The sequence below is a fragment of the Ailuropoda melanoleuca genome, chromosome 10 (genome assembly GCF_002007445.2).
Source record: "Ailuropoda melanoleuca isolate Jingjing chromosome 10, ASM200744v2, whole genome shotgun sequence".
NCBI classification, from domain to species: Eukaryota; Metazoa; Chordata; class Mammalia; order Carnivora; family Ursidae; genus Ailuropoda; species Ailuropoda melanoleuca.
The window spans coordinates 72,425,905-72,445,630 of NC_048227.1; the positions used below are offsets into that span (position 1 = coordinate 72,425,905).

A 19,726-nucleotide genomic window follows, 5' to 3' on the forward strand; every position below is an offset into this window, starting at 1 on the left:
AAATAAAATAAAATAAAATAAAAGTTTTGATATTGTGTTACAGGAAGAATGTAAATTGGTCCAGAGAGCAGCTAAAACAAGCAGAAAGACTCACGTTATGGCTTGTGTGTGAGAGCACACACGTTTGTTTGACTAGCACAAAGGTTGTGCTGTCAGTTAGCAAAGGATACTATTGACCCCCTGTTTTTATCTTTAAGTTTATAATAAGAGGCTGTTTAGCTAACAAAGAAACAGACATGAATCAAAATCCTTTCTCCATTCACTCAAGCAGATTACTTTTCCAAGCTCAGGTTATGAATTAGAATGCCAGTCTCATGGTGCGGTTATAAGGCTTAAAGGTGCTAATCTATGTACAATGCTTGGCACATAATGGGCTTTAAACAAGTATTAGTCCTTTTCCCTTTATAGGTCACATACAGCACTATGCTATGTGACCAGGAAATGTGTTAAGTGTTCTTTTTTCCATTTAAAGATCAAATAGAGGGGGAAAAAAAAGATAAACCAAAAAAATTAAAAAATAAAGATAAAATACAATATATAGTCAAAAAGTTGACAGGACAATGAAGTAACCTTTATTTTAGGCGCTCAGCAGTTGTCTTTGAACACGGTTTCTCCTAGTGCTCAGTTTAAAGAAGGATCAGAAGTAGTTCAAGGGCCCACCAGAACCTTTGGCCTCTATTATTCCCAAATGCCATGAATTTGAAATGGTTGTGGTCACAGGAATCGTTCTTCTGAATTGTTCACAGAAGCAGGCACATCAGAGGGGAAGTTCTGGACTAGGGGAGAAATTATCAGGAAACTAAAGAGCTTAAGCCTTAGAGACCTCACCTGTACAAGTCCCTTCTTTGGCCTTGTATCTAATTTGTGCAGTTGGCTCTTGAACACCATAGGTTTGAATTGTGCAGATTCACCATAAATAAATTTTCCTTTCCTTATGATTTTTCTTAATAACATTTTCTTTCTGTAGCTTACTTTATTGTAAGAATAGAGCATATAATACGTAAAATATACAAAATACGTGTTAATCGACTATGTTATCAGTAAAGCTTTGGGTCAACGGTAGCCTATTAGTAAATTTGGGGGGAGTCAAAAGTTATAGGCAGATTTTTTACTGCAGGGGCGTCAGTGCCCCTAACCCTCATGTTCTTCAAGGGTCAACTGTATTTGTAATTTAAATTCTTCTCTTTTAAGAGGACCCCTCAAATTAGATAATCTGCAGGTCCCATGAAATATGGATTCATTCTTACTGGACTGTCAGGTAAAAGAAAAAAAAATAATAAAATTTAAAAAGATGAAGTGGCCAACAGCAGGAAAAGGAGGTTTTGCTTCTATTGACCAATAAGGATTTGTTAGTAACCTTGGACCAGAGATGCCCATATGCACCTGACAATAAACTAGTCCTTGCCTACCCAGGAAGGTACTCCCCAGTTTAGCATCAACCTAAGAATTATGAAAACATAAGGATGGGGACCACCCAGCTGCACACCCTCTGATTAGAGGGTGTGCAGTTACATTGATCAGGCATTTGATTTCTCACATTTTAGGTGGATAAAGGGAAAGGAATAGATAGAATCAATATTATATTGATCTGACTCAGTATGTGCCAAACAATGGGTTAGGCACCATATATATATTATCAAAATTTTTATACTCATGTGAGTAATATTATCTAAGTTGAAGCAAGAAGTAACCTCTTTTTATACAGCTTGTGGAGCCAGAATTCAAACACAGGGCTTCGTGAAGCCAAAGCCCAGATTTTTTCAACCTCCTTATGAGCTAAGACTTACCCGCCAAGAATTAACCACTGGCAGGGAATGGACATTTAATCTATAATCAGCCTAATGATTTTCAGTACCAAATGTCCTGCCAACCACTTAGTATACTTTTCTGTCTCAGTTCATTCAGTTGTCATTTAGTAAGTGCCGACTATGTGCCAGTCATTGTGCTGCCTACAATGTGCTGCCCTTCATTTAGTTATTACTTCTTCAAAATTGTCATTGTCGGCTAGACACTCTGCAGTAGGTAGATAGGTAAGTAGGTGGATGGAATGATGGTAGGTAGGTAAGTAGGTAGATGGATGAATGGTAGGTAGGTAAGTAAGTAGATGGATGGGTGGATGGATGCATGGATGGACGGACGGATGGTAGGTAGGTAGATAGGTAGATGGATAGTTGGATGGTGGGTAGATATGTAGATGGATAGATGGATGATAGGTAGGTAGGTAGATGGATGGATGGATGGATGGATGGATGGATGGATGGATAGAGGATAGAATCACAAATATGTGTATTATCAAATGAAACTTTCACCATTACTATGATTACTATGTATTGTTATTTTAAAAGCACCCTCAGAAGTCCTTCTAAAAATTCATATTGTTCTTTTAAATTGAAGTTCAAAATTTTGGTTATTGAATCACTAAAACTGAAATACTGCATATGATTTGGAGTTAAAAATTTCATAATTTTTATTTTCAAAAACTACGAAATAAGGTTATATTTTGTAATGGATAACTTTCTTTACCTCTCAACTTCTAAATTTTTCTTTTCACATTAAATATCTCCTCTTTCTCCTGGATGATTTTATCTCATTTCCATAATGGTTGAGAAGTTTCTGAAAAATATAAATCTATAACTGTACTACTGCAGAGGTTCAGGGAAGTAGTTGCGTATCAAGGGAAGGAGAGTAGGATTTCAGATGAAATGTGTAAGGTTGAGGCACCTGGCTGGCTCAGGTGGTAGAGCATGTAACTCTTGATCTCAGGGTCATGAGTTTAGGCCCTATGCTGGGTGTAGAATTTACTTTTAAAAAACTGGGTAAAGTTGTGGGGCACCTGGGTGGCTCAGTCGTTAGGCATCTGCCTTCAGCTCAGGGCATGATCCCAGGACTCTGGGATCGAGCCCCGCATCGAGCCCCACATTGAGCCCCTCATCGCACTCCCTGCTCCACTGGAAGCCTGCTTCCTCCTCTCCCACTCCCCCTGCTTGTGTTCCCTTTCTCGCTGGCTGTCTCTTTCTCTCTGTGTCAAATAAATAAATAAAATCTTAAAAAAAAAAAAAAACTGGGTAAAGTTGTGAACTGCAGCCCCAGCTTCACTGAAAAGAGTCAGCCAGTGGTAGGTTTGACTCACATGTTAATTGTGAAGTTCCCAATTACATTAAAACACTCACTGACACGCTCATCCCAAAGCAAAGTCAGGGGTAGAAACTTACAATAGTCAGAAGGGTACTGGGGACATAGTAAATAAATTTTCTAAGCAAAGAACTAATGTATAAATATATAACTAAACAAGAATGAGTGGGGTGTAACTTGAACGTAGCCAGTGCCTACTCTGTAGTGATGGGAAGATTATTTCTGGTGATCCTGTTTTAACCACATAAGGGGTAGACAGTGTAACCAAATCTTTGTCTTTTTTATGAAGTAATGTTAAGTTCTCTTTCATGGTTATTCACCTAACAAAGGTTGCATATACTTGAATGAAAGATGGCTCCAATTTATATACAGTGTCCATAAGGATTCTGAGCCAAGTATCCAATTATATCTCAAGGAATAGTATCTTTATTGTAACATGGCCTCAGTGCTTGAGACAGTGACCCTCATGCTGGGTACCTGGTAGATTATGAGTGCAATCCTTGTTACATTATGGGTGAAGCTGTATTTACATGTAACTTGACTGAAACAATAGAGGAAGAGGCTGAGTTTAACAGCTGATGTTGTATAAACAGTCCTGGAAACATACTTGCAAATGACATTAGAGTTGGAAACTGAAATGGTATTGTGAATACACTTACAGCTGCTATCATTTCCTTCCTCAAAGAAAGACTCCTGCTCCAGGTGACTGGCTGGTTCAGTCCATAGAGCATGTGACTCTTTATCTCAAGGTTGTGAGTTTGAGCCCCATGCTGGGTGTACAATTTACTTAAAAATAAAATCTTAAAAAAAAGAAAAGATAAGAAAGAGTTCTGTGCCTTTCTATTTATGCAAGCAGAGTTTTACATAATCCTTTCTTTTAACGAATATTCTTCATCTCTTCTCATTCTTCACCTCATTCTTGCTGATCATAGCATAAACAAAAAATACTTTCGCAGCATTTTAAATTGCCTCCTAACCATTGAGTTAGGTGTATGTCTAGAGGGATAAGTGAGTTTTCTCAACAGCTTGAGTACCTGAAATGTTATTGATATTCACGCATGTTAACTATTTGATACAAGCACAGCCTTGGACAGTGTGATTCTAAGTAAACTGACAGCCTCGAGAATGCTAAGTAAGGCTTTTGTTTTGGTGAAACTTGTTTGTTCGATAACACTTGCCAGATTTCACTTTTAAAAAAATTGTAATAACTTTTCCTTGCCTTTTCCTCTGTCCCGGATACAGATCCACATCCAGAGAACTGAAGGATGTGACCATATGACCTGCTCACAATGTAACACTAATTTTTGTTATCGATGTGGGGAAAGATACCGCCAGCTCCGTTTCTTTGGAGACCACACATCAAACCTCAGTATATTTGGCTGCAAATATCGCTACCTCCCAGAGAGACCTCATCTAAGGAGATTAGTGCGAGGGTCGGTCTGTGGTGAGTATCGGACATGATTTATAGGAATGCTTTCTGGGAAATAAACAATGATAAGAGAACTTAAATGTAATAGCCAAGATAATTCTGAGCATCTGTCAGGTATGCCAGTGGGGACTTTACCCAAAAACAGGAGGAAGATATTTTCTCTACCTTTGAGTTTAGAAAAATGGAAATTTAACTTTGTTAACAGGACACAACTTACATGAGTAAACAGGTTTTGTTTGGAAAACAAATTATTTATTATACTGCAGAAATGTAAATTAATCTTTTAATGAAGTCTTATTGTAAGCCACTTGATGAGAGGACAACGTCACATTTATTTTTCTGTTGACAGTACCTAGCAACAGCTTATACACATATACTCTATTCCTTCATGGAGGACTTTTAATACAGTTTTGAAAATCCCTATGGGGCACCTGGGCAGCTCAGTCAGTTAAGCCTCAGGCTCTTGATTTTGGCTCAGGTCATGACCTCAGGGTGGTGAGATGGAGCCTGCTTAGGATTTTCTCTCCCTCTCCCTCTTCTCCCCGCTCCCTGCTCTCCAGCACATGCGGTCTCTCTCCCCCCGCCAATAAACAGACAAACAAATAAAATTTAAAAATAAAATAAATAAAAAGTCCTATGTTTCAGAGGCCTGTACTGGAGTCTTATTGTATCTATATGGTTGATGCCATTGTATGTATGTTCTGTTGTATTTTTAGTTAATATTAATAGCTAACAGTTAATGAAACGAGTATCAAATGCCCTCATTGCGTGCAAACCCAAGTAAATATCCAAAATTCAATGCCTTTCTGGACTGAGTTTTTACCCCCTTCTTTGTCCTCAACAACACACGGTCTCATACAAATGTGCAAACATAAACCCAGATTCCTGCTCTGGCCTGATGCCACCACCTTTGTGACACAGCGTTCTTCTGACCTGATACTGCTTCTTCCAATAGCTCCCTAGTTCTCTGGAATGTATCCACTGTGAGGTTTCTTCCTCTTTTTCTTTACACAAAACTTCTATATTTCCTCCTCTAAGAGTCTTTCTCATGTATGTGCAATACTTTTTAACATCTTCCACATTTCCCCTTTTCTACCTACTTTTGCCTAGTGACTTCATGAAAATCTTTTTATCTCTCTTTAGCCTCCATCACTTTATTACTATTGTAAATTGCTCACCTTACTAGAATCGTATGATGGCTAATCAGAACAAAGCTGGTGCTGATGCTGCATTTCTGTTAGGTAAAAGATAGGGCATATATTATAAAATTCATTTTAACTTATGGACACCAGTGCCATCATTTTCTAAAATCTTGTGTGATCTCTATAAAAAATATCTTTATTGAGCTTTAATTAAATGTAAACATTCAATATAGTCAAGATTGGTTTTAGTTATTTTCAATGTTTTCCTGTTTACTTGCTTGTAATATATATATTTGCTGTTTATTTGTTTGTATATATTACAATTGTATACCCAATATTTACTTATTAGTTAAACAGACTTTGGAGGGATAGCTACGGAATTTATAACATTTATAACATTACTACCATGAAAATACTAAATTGCAAATTAAGTTTTGAGCTGTAACCTATTTGTAAGTCTGGATATACAGAGAGCAACCAAAAAACACAAAATTCTTTTATTTTCTGTATTACTGGTTCTTTTTTTTTTCCTACTTCAATGACATTTTGTGGCAAGATCTTTCCTTCCATTTTTTATTTTAAATAATCTTTTATTTGACCATCATTTTTCCCTTTTTTTAAATTTGGTTTAATCATTCTTAAATAAGAGAAGTTATTTCTTGCCCTATTTGTCCAGTAATATTTTGGATGCACTCCCTTTGGGTCCTCTGATTTGCCTAGAGGCCACTAGAATCCTCTTCTCGGGTCATAAAATAGAATTGAGTTATTTAACAGCCTGTAAAATGCACAGCCAGTGAACAGTGTCAGCAGAGAAATATTTTCTCTGCAGTCTTTTCCGTTTTTATTTAAAAATTTTATGGTCAGCTTTCTGTAAATGGTTTTCTTTGGGGCCTGTTTTCTACTGTGTGTGTGCACGTACCTGTGCGTCGGGACCGACCTGACAAAGTAGGGGGCAGCTGGCTTTCAGAGAAGCTCTCCCTCCCACACCTGCTTTCCTACCTCTAGTACAGCGGCCTCTAACTGATGTTGGACCATAACTCCAAATAGGGGGTCCACACCTCTCCCAGCCACACAAAAGGCTGGGAAAGGAATGACTCTGTAAGTCACAAACCTAGCTCTTCCCTGCCCTATAAGAGAGAAGGTGGATTATAGCAAAGCCCTCCCACCCTTTGTCTCTGTGTGATGTAATCGAGTTTGCTCCCTCAGTTTGGGGCTGCAGCCTCCAGATGTCCCTGGACAGAGGCAGAGGAAGGGCCTGTTCTGCTCTCACAGCTGGGGAGGATGGGAACATGGTTTGCATTCCATGTGACCGTGTACCCAGCTATGGATCTGCGGTTCTGCTCCTAAAGAATAAGGGAGAACAGAGATTTGAGGATGAGTTTAGAAACCCCTGACATGGGCATTTCCCTAGTTGGAGTAGGGAGATTATTCAATGAATGGCATAGTAACTGAGAAAGTAACTGAGAAAAAGTACTGAATTCTCATATCATTACATAGAAATGTTCAAAGTATTAAGTTAAAGTGTATAATAGTAAAGAAAATATAGGTCTTTAACTGATTTTTAGGTGGCAGATAATTTATACAAACAAAAGCAATAGAACCTCCTCCAAAAATCAATATCCAGTTTTTTAAAAAAAGATGAAGACTGGAACCAGAATTGAAGAAATACAAGTAGCCAATAAACATTTTTTAAAATATTCAATGCTTAGTAGGCAGAGAAATGTAAATTAAAAAGTTTTTTTTTTGAACTATTGATTAGCAAAATTTTTTGTTAATACTCAGCGCTGGACTTTCATACCCTGCTGAATGAATGAGAAATTTTGTGCAATTCTTTTGCAAAGAAATTGGATAGTAACATAAAGGACATTTTAAAATATGATAAATCTGGGGCGCCTGGGTGGCACAGCGGTTAAGCGTCTGCCTTCAGCTCAGGGCGTGATCCCAGCGCGATGGGATCGAGCCCCACATCAGGCTCCTCTGCTGGGAGCCTGCTTCTTCCTCTCCCACTCCCCCTGCTTGTGTTCCCTCTCTCACTGGCTGTCTCTATTTCTGTCAAATAAGTAAATAAAATCTTTAAAAAAAAATAAAATAAATAAAAAGCATTGCTGAAATTGTTTGGTAAATTAGTTTTAAGACTCTAAGTGGTTTTGTCTTTTGTTTTCCAGCTGGAAAATTATTCGTTGCACCTCTAATCCTGGTCTTGGGATTAGCACTAGGGGCCATAGCAGTTGTAATCGGTAAGAAATACTTACCATATCTGAGCTTAGAATTTTCTGAGTGCCATAGAGAGAATACAAGTGTAAATGTAATAATATGGGTCAGTTATTAAGTGGACATACCTGTTCCATGCTTGCTTTAGATAAGCAATCAGCGTACGACATAGATTCAGAGGAGTGTGTTTCATATAGGATATATTTGTGTGACACTTCTGCAGCCTATAAAGACTTTGATTCATGTATTTTATAAAACTTTCTTAATGCCCTTTTAATACCAAAGTTAATACAACTAGTATTTTAATGCAAGAGTCTAATGGACTAGAACCCACATTTTCCAATTCTGAGTTTAGGTTGGAGCATCAAGGAAAAAGCCTCTGGTGTACCCTGGTATAACTGGTTTGTTCTAGTAAAAGGATACCCTGATAAAAAAGATACCTTCAGTGTGAACATATACCCAACATATATTTCAGCACTGACAAACAGAAAATGTATGAGTGATTTGTATACTTTCATTCATACAAGTATACCGAAATATGTGTTTTAAAGCAGTGGTTCTCACACTCTAGCATGCTGTAGAATAACCTTGAGGACTGGTTAAAACATGCGTTGCTGGTTACTACCCTCAGTTTCTGATTCCATATTGGGGCAGGGCCCATGGGTTTCTAGTTCTGAGAAGTTGCTGCCGGTCCAGGGACCACACTTTGAGAACCACTGCTTTAGAGAATTTTAAATTAAACACTGTAGATAAAGATTGCTTTGATGACTGTTCCACACAGTAGGTGGGATTTCTTTTTTCTTTTCTGAATAGAATAAATTTTCATATGTAAATTTCTATTTAGAAAGTAATTTACATGTATCGGACAGATAAAATTATAAAGTAACTGACATTTAAGTTCTTACAATTTAGGAAGGACTTTAGGAAGTAGATACTGTTGTATTTGCATTTTACTCTGAAGGAAATCAGGCTTACTGGGACCTCATACGTGGTCAAACTTCTAATCAAACCTGGCATTTGGCTCTATAGCCCATGTTCTTAAGTAATGTGCTTCCCTGCCCAGGACTGAAGTGTCCTATCAGGGTCCAAATGATATGACTAGGGATAATAAAGAAGACAAACCTAAGATTAGATATTTGAATAGAAAACATGAGTCCATATTCAAACTGGTGTCACAGAGGTTGTTCAAAGGGGGAGAGAACTACAGAAAACTAACACAGAATGAAGTCTTATAGAAGTAAATACATTTCATCATGTAGGCGTCTCCCCGCCTTCATCCGCCTGCATTGCTAAATAGCAATTAAATAAATGACTGCAAAATGGAAAATGTAAACTTTTCAAATATATAAACATCAATGCCTCTCGTCCTAATTAGCTTTAATGTTTTTTTATCCTCAGGTTTATTTGTATTTCCTATCTATTGCCTTTGTAAAAAACAGAGAAAGCGATCACGGACAGGAATGCACTGGTAAAATGTGGATGATTTCATGGAACAAAGCCGGTCCGGGTAGGAGCCACACAGAATAGCCCACTCATCTGAGACTCACGTCTTGAAAAACACTGCGTCCTGTCCCCCTGTGGTTGTCAGCAGGCCACAGTGGCTCTCGCTCCGGTGCACTCCCTACATGGTATCCTGATTCCTTTCCTTATACAATTTGCTGCTTTTAAAAAATGGTCACTTTCATAGACTATAAACATCTGTATCATAACTCTGACCTTCTTACTGGTTCTTGGAAGAAACTATTTTCATTAAGAACCAGTTATCCTCAGAATTGTCTGAGCATGCCTCTCCTGAGCGTTGTTTGGACGGGCTTTGTACCTGCACCTCCTTCCAGGCCCTCTTCTGAGACTTGGTGTGAATAGCTGAAACCATCCCACCTGTACAAACCAGCAAAGCCGCTTCGCAGAAGGTAAAGACTCGCCATATGCACCTGTTTTGATCTGTGGCCCGAGCAGGATAATTCCTTCATCCTTCAGATGCTAGAATTGTTAAAAATCTCAGTGCCCAAAAGGGAACTAGTGAAACAAAATTAATGAGAAGAATCATGAGTTACTGAAGTGTATCTGTGCAGGGGTGTGAGTGTGTGTATGTAAGTATCTGTATTAAAATTAGGTCCAATAACCTTATACTTGTCAAGTTCTGTGCCTCTACACTATTTTTCCATATTTTCATAGACATATTTAAAGATGATCGTTCTTTTCTGGGCATATTTTGGTGATGTACTGAATTAAAGTCGATGTAGACAACAGTCTATTTTGATGTTGACCCTTTCTATTCCTTGCTCTCTCTCTCTCTGTCTCACATACATGCACACACACCAGAAATGTGTGCAATGTCACCTCAAGGATCACCAAACTTCTTTAACTGACAAAACTGATAGGTTGCTTTTAGGAAATTGTCAAGACCAGAACGTTCAGTCTTTTCAGATTTTTTATATTTTGGCATACATGCTTTACTAAATGAACAAATCCTTCAGACAGGATTAGTTAATTTTAAAAAAAATTTGCTGTAGCGAGAACTGCTTAAGCCCTTAAACAAATCACTGTTCTGCTAATTTTTTTAATCCACTTGTAATTAGAGATAATTCTGCTTCAGGTCAAGTTGTGATAGTATTGGAAAACCCACCTTCTTACCTCTTCTCTCTTTTTTTTCTCTTATCTGTTTTCAAGATTTTCATTAAAAAATACAGTTTTGAAGGGTTTTTCTTATGTTTACTGCTCAAATACTATCAAATGTGTTGATATCATCTTATGGATGGGCTAATGTGAAAACAAAGCTTTTTGTGTTCATGGGTTTATCTAACATAGAAAGAGTTTTTGGAAAAATGAAGGAAATATCTTCAGGAAGTTTTACCAAACTGAGACGTCTTTAACAATAAGAAAAGGACAAGCAACTAAACTGTGTTATTCCTTTGTTTTCATCATGGAAGTTCATCAGCAGAATGCAAGTAAAGACTGCTAAGAAGCCTGAAGTTTCCACTTGTCTCCAAATTCTTAAAATTAGCTATCTGCATAGATGTAGCATTTATTTGTCAGCAACCTTATCTGAATGGTAATATATTCTGTGATAAAACATGCATTAACATGGATAGTTTGTCTTGTTGGGCTCCAAAGTAGAAAAACATTGATCATTTTTATCAGACCTAGAAAGTCCATGATAGTGAAGGTTACTTGCATGGACAGTGAGCTCGCACACTTCCATTCTTTCTGAATAACACTCAGAATAGCTGGACTGCAGTTTCTGGACTAGTCTACATTCAGTTAGAGGAGGGTGTGCCATTTATGATTCTACAATGACATATTTCTAAACAGAACATGATGCAAGGAAAAGTGATGCTGTAATTTCACAAATTCATCTTTACCATTCAGCCAGCCAGCCAACAAATAGTTTTGAGTGCCTATTCTATGTGCTCTAGTATTAAAACAAGAGAATGAAAATTTCTATCCTAAATCCATGCAATTTTGTCATTAGAGTGCTTAATTTTTGTAAATTCAATTTTTTTTGGACTTAGGTGTTAGTTCGACGATACGTGAATGCCATGAATTCTAAATCTAGTGGATATGTTAATGTATGGTATGTGTATATACATAGACACATATCTAATATTTCCATAACTGTATGTAAATACAAATGCCACATGCATATATACCAACTGGCTAAATAATATACTCTCTGGTCTTAGATAATCTGTTTTCTTAGGTTATTGTATATCTTGTCTTTTACCTACTCAGGGATTTTTATTCCTTCCTTTGAATAAGTTATCCTTTGGAGATAATTTTTTTATTATTTAGAAATGTTCCGGTTTTCCAATTACAACGTGATGTCTGTCATCAGTGAAGGCTCTTTCATCAATGCTTGAGATACTATACACAGTGTTGCACAGGATTTTCATTTTTCTATTGCATAGATTTTTTAAATTAATGTATACAATTTTCTCTTTCAAAGTCGGTGTATATTAGGCCTTTCCCTGATAGTGATTTAAAGTAAAAATTTGTGAATGCTTTTACTAAGTGTCATCAAGATCTTAAAAAGAAAGAAGAAAATAAGGATTATTTGTATGTTAGTGCCAACATTGAAAGTAAAACAGTAGTAACTTTTGGGATAAATTCTAAAAGCTACTTTAGAAAAAGAAGTGTACACATAAAATAAATATCATTCTATCCAAAGTTTGTCATTTTTTTATTGTAAATGTAATATATACTCCTTTAAAAAAAATCAAACCATATAGAATTATAAAATACAAATTCATCTGCTCTGCCCCACCCTTTATTTTCCAGGGGTAACCACTGTTAATGTTTTGAAATATGCCCTTCCAGAAACTTTGTGCAAATATGCAAGTGTGTTTGTATATGTCCATGTGTATTAGTTTTATACAAATAGAACAGTAGTCTTAATGTCCTTTGACTATTTTTCGTTTTATTATACATTAGTAGACACCTTTCCATAAGTGTTTAAATAGATTTACCTCATTCTTTTGTAAATTACTATATATTCCATTGTGGGGCTATACTTTACTTAATGAGTCCCTATTGAATGGACATTGAGATTGTTTTTACTTCTCTATTACAAAGCATCAGTGAAGATTTTTACATATATTTTTATCACTTTATGTACACATTTCCATAACTTTTAAAATTTGTTTTTTATAAGATATTTGTAATAGAAATTTAATGTGTTTTCAGTGAATGAGATCATGAAGATACTATATTTGAGACCCTTTTCTTGGAGGAAAAAAAAGATTATGTAGGCGTTTTATGTAGGAGTTTTTAAAGAAAAGCGTCTTTTGCAGGATAATTTCCCCGTTTGATTAGCCAAATAAATATGTGGCCAAAACGTATAATGGAAAGTCCATCTTATTCCAATAAAAAAAAAATGCAATGAGATGTTTATAAGATAATGTGAGATGTCTACAAGATGTCTGTAAGATACACTGATATTTGGATTGCCTCGTTTTAAAATTGTAGGGATTTAAAGCAAATAGCTAAACTGATAATGTTTGTCACATTTTTTTAAAACACTATCCATGTTCATGCATGTTGCACCACAAAGGAACTTAATTATGCCATTGTGAAAAATAAGAAACAATATTTTGGAAATTATGGATGACCACAATTATCTACAAAAAATAAATTTGACTATTTGTAAGGTTTGGTAGTTTGTTGGGATGCTTATAAATTTGGAATCACGTGAAACATTTATTTTATGACGAGTCCCAGAAGTTCCCTAAGACCTTCTGAATGTGGATCTGAGAAGAGGAGAGGAGTCAAACCTTTTGGTACAAGCAACAACCTGTTGCCACAAGCTTGGTCTTCTGCTAGGTGCTATTTATCCTAAAGGTAGAACTGACAGGAAAACAATCAACGATTATTAAACACAGTCTGATCACAACGTGTTCTCTTTCATTGAGCTTGCTCGGCTGTGCCTATCTGAAAATTCCCTGTCCTGTGCCGACCACCGTCTCTTGAGGCCCAAGCCCCCAGCTGAGCCTTAATTATTCAATCCTACCACCCAAATGATCTCTGGCTCCCCTAAAATATCAAACCCCTGTCATCTCGTCCAGTCCCTGCTGACTCTCCCCAACCTGGTTTTTCTCCACTCCTCTGATAACTCTTAATTGGCTCCTCATCACTGAAAAAGAGGCGGAGGAACTGGACGGGAGGAAAAGCTCACTCTGGCATGTGCAATGCCTCGGTATTCCTTCCTGAGCTTTGTCGAGTTCAGGTACACCCGCCAAGACCTGATCCAGCTTCTCCCTTGTCAAACGTTGCAGTTGTTTGTAACATTAGACTTTATGCTGCCTGTTAAGTTCATAATTACAGGAAAAGCTAGTGGCCTAAATGAGATTAATTGGTATACTTCTTTAAGTGTGAATTTTTTTAAATCATGCCAAAAGCCATTTTATTTTTGAATTTTAGGAGCAAACTGCACATATGCCTTAATGTGAGTCTTCACATTGGATTAAGTGCTTATCTTTTCATATCTGTAGCTGAAGTCTATCCCAGTTCTTGAAAGTAATTTTTCTTGCGGTCAGCTTTATTGTTTTGTGTTAGTGTCTATTATAAATAGAGCCTTAAAATTCAATAATGCACTTTAAAATACTTGTGCCATTTAAGTAATTCGACAGAATTAAAGAAGGGGTTACATATATTTCGATGGAGACAGTAGAATAACAGTATTAGTAAATATATGTCACCTCTAAATTTGGGGTGGGGGGGAGAGAAGGATGGAAATCATAGCGGAAAATTAAAACAAGTAAAACATACCTGAAAAAAATGTAACTGAGTTTCTGAAATTATAGTAATTCTAAAAATTGGTATCAGGAGCTCAAACATAATAAGTAATTAATAAATGTTACCTAATAACCTAGCTGGAATGTTTGTTTAAAATATTGATTTCTACTGCATTTTAACTGTATTTTCATTTTTTATGAAATCTAAAAAAGGAATTCCACTGGCTAGAAACATAGTAAATCAAAACTATCACCAACAGCCAGTCTGAGCATTATTTTTAAAAATTGTTGTACTTTAATTATGATCTTTTCTTCTTCCTCTGGAAAATAAGTTGCAAAATGCCATTTTTAATGTGCACATCTACAATTATGTAATAAAACTGAAATAACTTTAGGGAAGCATTAATACATGGTCTGAACAAAATCAGAGTTCTAAAAACTGGGGAGTCTTCAGGATTGTGAAATGTTACCTTTTCAGTGTAAACCAATGATGCAAATCTTTAAAGGAGAAATGCGGTAGAACTCCTTTATAACTCTGGTTTTGAGGATAGGGCTAATACTCATTTCATAGCCAACTGTTATGTGGGACTGTTACTGTACATCCCTGTTCTGAGAGTAGTATTTCAGCTGACTTTATCCAAATCCAAGGAGCAGAGAGTCATATAGTGCGAGACTTGTCATTAATTGTCTGTTTGGAGCATTAGCTGAAGCTGTCATATATCAGTCACAGAACTTTTAGATCCCCGCATGTAGTGCCCACTGTAGAAGCATGTAATTATGTGTATCACGAACTATATTCTTTTTTTTTTTTTAGCTAAAAAGGTGACAGTTTTGAGAATGACAGTATGACTTACAAGGCAAAAAATTATTTTTTTAAATATACAAAATATTGCTACTGCCTTTTTTTAGCCATTTTCTTTTAGCTTATAAAAGAAATTTCATTAGGTATATTTAACTCCGCATTACTTAGGTTATACAGACTTATTGGCATAGAAAATATTTCGTTTTTGAAGTTTATCCCACATTTTTGTCACTGTGTTATCATTAATATTAAATGACTTTCTTCCCTCTTTTCGAAGTAATCTTCATGTACTTCAACAACCAGTTCCTGTTTTCTTTAGATTTCCTAGTTACCTTGTTTTTTCCCTCTTCTGTCCCCTTCCCATCTTGGCCAACTGTGGATTAAATTCCATCTCACCATTAACTCTTGACTAATGAAATGAAACTCAAATACGGAATCGGACTCCATAATTTGGCTCTGGTCATGAACATAATTTACCTCGCTTACTTTTTAAGTTGAAATGTGTGAGGAGTACCCGGAACACTGCCCCTCTTCTTGATAGGAGTTGGAGAACCCAGCCCAGCCCCTCTGACAAGAAATAAAATGAATGAGAAGATGTCAGTTGGATCAGAGAGCCTAATAATACTCTAAGACCAACCTTCAGAAATTGCTTCATGAATATTGTAAAGTCAGTGTTGTGTTTGCATATTAGTTGGACAGAAAGCACGTGTGGGTATTCATCTAACCTGATCCCGAGCCATTCACGATTCATCCAAAATGGCCACATGTCTGATTTGGGGTCTTTGTGTCCGCAAAAAGTTCTACAGCTTTGGTCCTGGATTCATGTAGTGTAGCATTTGTATATAAGATTTGACCATGGATTCATACTCTGTGAACATTATTAGACTTTGGTAATATAAAGTAGTAACGTTGAATGTAACTGACATTAGCCTTATTCTAGAGAAACCATTTGTCATTTGCAAATGTTTAACATTTTCAGTGATATGACTTAGGTATAAGTACACTCAAGATATATTTAGCATAGGTTTGGCATATGATATGGGAAAATCCAAGGGAAAGTCAAACTTGGGTGTTAAAGGGCACCAGAAATTGCTGAAATAATGCCATTTCAGATTTTTCCAGATTTCCCCATATTTTTCCAGATGTGCTATTGGTCATCAGTTTCCTGGAAAGCTGTTAGGTGTTCACCTCATGTCCCAGGTAGGGAAATATTCTCAATAATCCAGTCAAATTCTTAAAAATAATATTTCTTCATTAACATGTCCAAATATACTTTTACTGATTCTTTCATGTAAACACTATCTAAATATTTTACATAATATATTTGAATATTTTTAGTTTATAGAAAATTAGCATGCTTTATAAAGAAAATTCTAGATAAAGTATCATGAGTTTTTATCAGCTGACTACAAGCGCCTTCCCTAAGGCCTTTTTTTTTCAAGTTCCATATGGCAATACCCTAATTTTGTTATTTGATCATTTTCATCATAATTAAAATTCTGTATATGGCATTGAAAAGAGCAAACCAGCCTTATATTTCTTATGACACCTAGAACAGTAATTGGTTAATATATATACATTGCCATTTACAAGAACAACTTCTTACACATTTTTAATGTAAAAATTAATTGACAATCCTGTTGCTTATTTGAAATTAATTATTAATAAGCAGTAAATTCTGAGAGATCACAGAAATAATTATGTGTAGAAGGAACACAAAAACAGTGTAATTAAAATGTTGTTAACACATTATAAAGAAACCACAAAGGCTAGTTGTTTTGTTTTTATTTTAGACAAAATTGGGCATAAGATATATTCATGAAACAAAAATATTTATATATATGTATGCCTATTGCAAGACTGTGGGACAATTAAATTATTCACATTCTCTTTTATTTCACAGAGTATAAAATGCTAAAAAGAAATACATTTGAGTCTTTAATCTGTTATCACTGTATATTCAGAAATTACAATTCTAATGTATAATTTTCATTTCCTATATGAATTATCAGAATATGTCCCATTTTAATTATATTCTCATGAGCAATAGCAAAGGAGAAGAAATTTCTTAATTTTAAAGTGAATGACTCTCCTTAGTGGTTTGTATCTGATCTTGTCCTTCATTTCATTATACTGTGTATTTTTTGTTTTCTGTAAAATTTGTAACCAATTTCCAGGTAATATAAATTACAGTATTTCTCACGTTTAAAATGAGCCTAGCTGAAAAGAGATTTTCTTTTCAATGATATTGGAAAATATGTATGCGATTTTATTTTTTAACTTTTTGCACATTTCATTGGCCATGCTATTAACTTTGGTATTCATAAAACTAAGTGGAGGAAACTATTTTGAATACATTTTTAAAAAGAGGCAGTAGAAATAAAATTAAAAAATAGATGATAATATTATGTAGAAATCCCTGAAAGAAAATTGGAAGAAACAAATTCCATTGAGGTGAAGATGTTGGAAAATAGGGAGTATTTGAAGACTTTAACTTCCTACATTAGAGTAATCAACTTATTTCCAAATGATTATTTCATGCTGTTGGTTCCATGAGTTGTGCTTTTAGTATAATATATAATCTCCCCTACCATTTTAGTGTTTATACACTAATTATTGAAAAGAAAGGAAGGAATTGGGGAATAAAAGTCAGGGAAACTGGGTTTACTCCCATTTTCCAATAGCACTAACGTATACTTCTTTAACCTTCCATATGGTGCTTTGTGTGATGAGGGTATATAACATTTATATATGTTATTAGTGCCTTATTTTTTTCACTTGACTTCATTTCTTACCTAAAGAGCCATATATTTTTTGTGAGTGTTCCTTGGCCCCTCTATTTAAAGTGCTGATGAGACAGTGTATCTTTAGAGGTATATAGAGGCTGCATTTGCTGCCTTAACCCATTGTATTATCTCTGCAACAGCCGGTTCGCCAATATCTTTTTTCTTAAATTCAGTGTTTATTTTTAAGCTAAAGAATAAAAAAAAAAGATACTGAACACCATAATTTGAAGCCATTATTATTGAAATGTACTTTTAAACTGCAAAAAAAAAAAAAAAGAATGCTGATTATTAAAATTTGAAACAGAAGTTGGAATGACTGTGTCTCTATAGCTCCAAAGAGGACAAAATTACTTTACAAAAAGCATTAAAAATAAAAGTAAAGAAATGGAACTTGAGGAATTTGATCTGTTTCCTACAACTGGTCTTTGGCGATATGTTATTTGTAATCCGCTTCCACACAGATGCTGAAGCACGTGGTGTTTGATATTTACGTGTAATTATTCACTCACAGTGGGTTTTATCATACCCAGATACTTTGTGTGTTATTTTGCTCTTCTTGGTTTTTGCCTTTTGTGTTAGCTTTATATAAAAAGCTGGGTTTGTTGTATTCTTTATGTACCATAGTATATAACTCAACTTTTCCTGATGAATGTAGGATGAATAATTAAAATAAATCGTGTGCTTAGAAAAGACAAAGACACAGGTTGTATATGAAAATATGTGTACATATTTGACAAAGAAAAAAAGAGGAAAAGAATCTTCCTGCCAACAGAGAGGTCCTGCTGGACAGGACCTGGAAATGAACAGATTTTTTTTTTTAAGCAGTAAAATTTAAAAATCTATTACCTCAAGAATTGTCAGTGGATACGTGTCAGTGTACCGCTCCTTGTTAGCAAATACAATCTCACTTGCTGCTGGCAGTAAAAACAACCCAAGTGTCATATCACACAAATTTTAGGGGCAAGTCTTTCAAAAGATGACTACCTTGTGGTATTCTGGAGTCTAATTCTGGACTTTCGGTGTGTCCCTATGGCCTTGTTTGTGGTTGGGTTTTTTCTTTTTTTTTTTTTTTTGTAATGTTTATGATTGGTTGTTTTAGGATGGAAGGGTAATCTTGAGATCAGATCTCACGGAAGGATATAATGACACTCTACTTGGATGAAAACTGTAATGGGAACCAACAATTTTTATTGTCACTGTATGAGCTGGTGTATGGATTCCTGTGGAGTGCTGTTTACTCGTATGATGCGTGTGAATCATCATGCAACGTCGTCTAGCAATGCTTAATAAAAGTTTTTAAAAGAGAAGACTCTTGTCTTTTTGTCAGTGCACTTGGAATTTAAAGAAATGAAGAGGTAAAATTTGACAGTAGCACAATTACCTGAACATAAGTAAATTTGAGAAGATTTACTGAAGTCATTTCTGCGTGAGATTCTAAGACCAGAGAAACAGGAACAGAAATTCGTGGGTATGCTTTTTGGAAAGCGGATTGTCTTGTGCTGCTGTGGCAAGTTTTGGGAGAACCTCACAGAATATGGAAGATCGGTAAGAACATTCTGATGAAAACGGTGTATCTGCAATCACACGGCAGAATGCCATTTACTTTCTCTCTGACTTATTCATTCACTGAAAATCCATTCAATAGTCTTTATTCAGTTAATTATTTTTTCAGCAAACATGTTTTGAGCCCCTACTGTGTTATAAAAATATACTGCACATGCATTTAGGAGAAGGCCAGACTCCAGCGCTGGTCTAGTGGAGACAGGGCCAGGCAAGGTTTTCAGCAATGGATTCCTACCTTGAATTCTTTGACTAATTTGGTTGGTGATATTAGGTTAACCACATACCTATCTAGACGTCAGTCTAAAATAACGAATGAGGTGACGATCTCTAAGGTCTCTTTTGGCAGTTAAATTTGGATCTGTGCAACCTATTTTTAAAGTTAGTTCAGGGGCGCCTGGGTGGCTCAGTCATTAAGCATCTGCCTTTGACTC

At 35.7% G+C, this 19,726-nt stretch overlaps 1 protein-coding gene across 1 annotated transcript in view; it reads left to right on the forward strand.

Moving 5' to 3' along the window:
- RNF217 (ring finger protein 217) overlaps positions 1-19,039 on the forward strand; it is a 137,128-nt gene extending 118,089 nt beyond the window's left edge. The window contains exons 6-8 of the mRNA XM_034670775.1: positions 4,375-4,576; positions 7,869-7,940; positions 9,313-19,039. Coding sequence (XP_034526666.1) covers positions 4,375-4,576; positions 7,869-7,940; positions 9,313-9,386 — 348 coding nt within the window. The 3' untranslated portion in view covers positions 9,387-19,039. The remainder of the gene's footprint in view (positions 1-4,374; positions 4,577-7,868; positions 7,941-9,312) is intronic.
- The last annotated feature ends 687 nt before the right edge of the window (positions 19,040-19,726 follow it).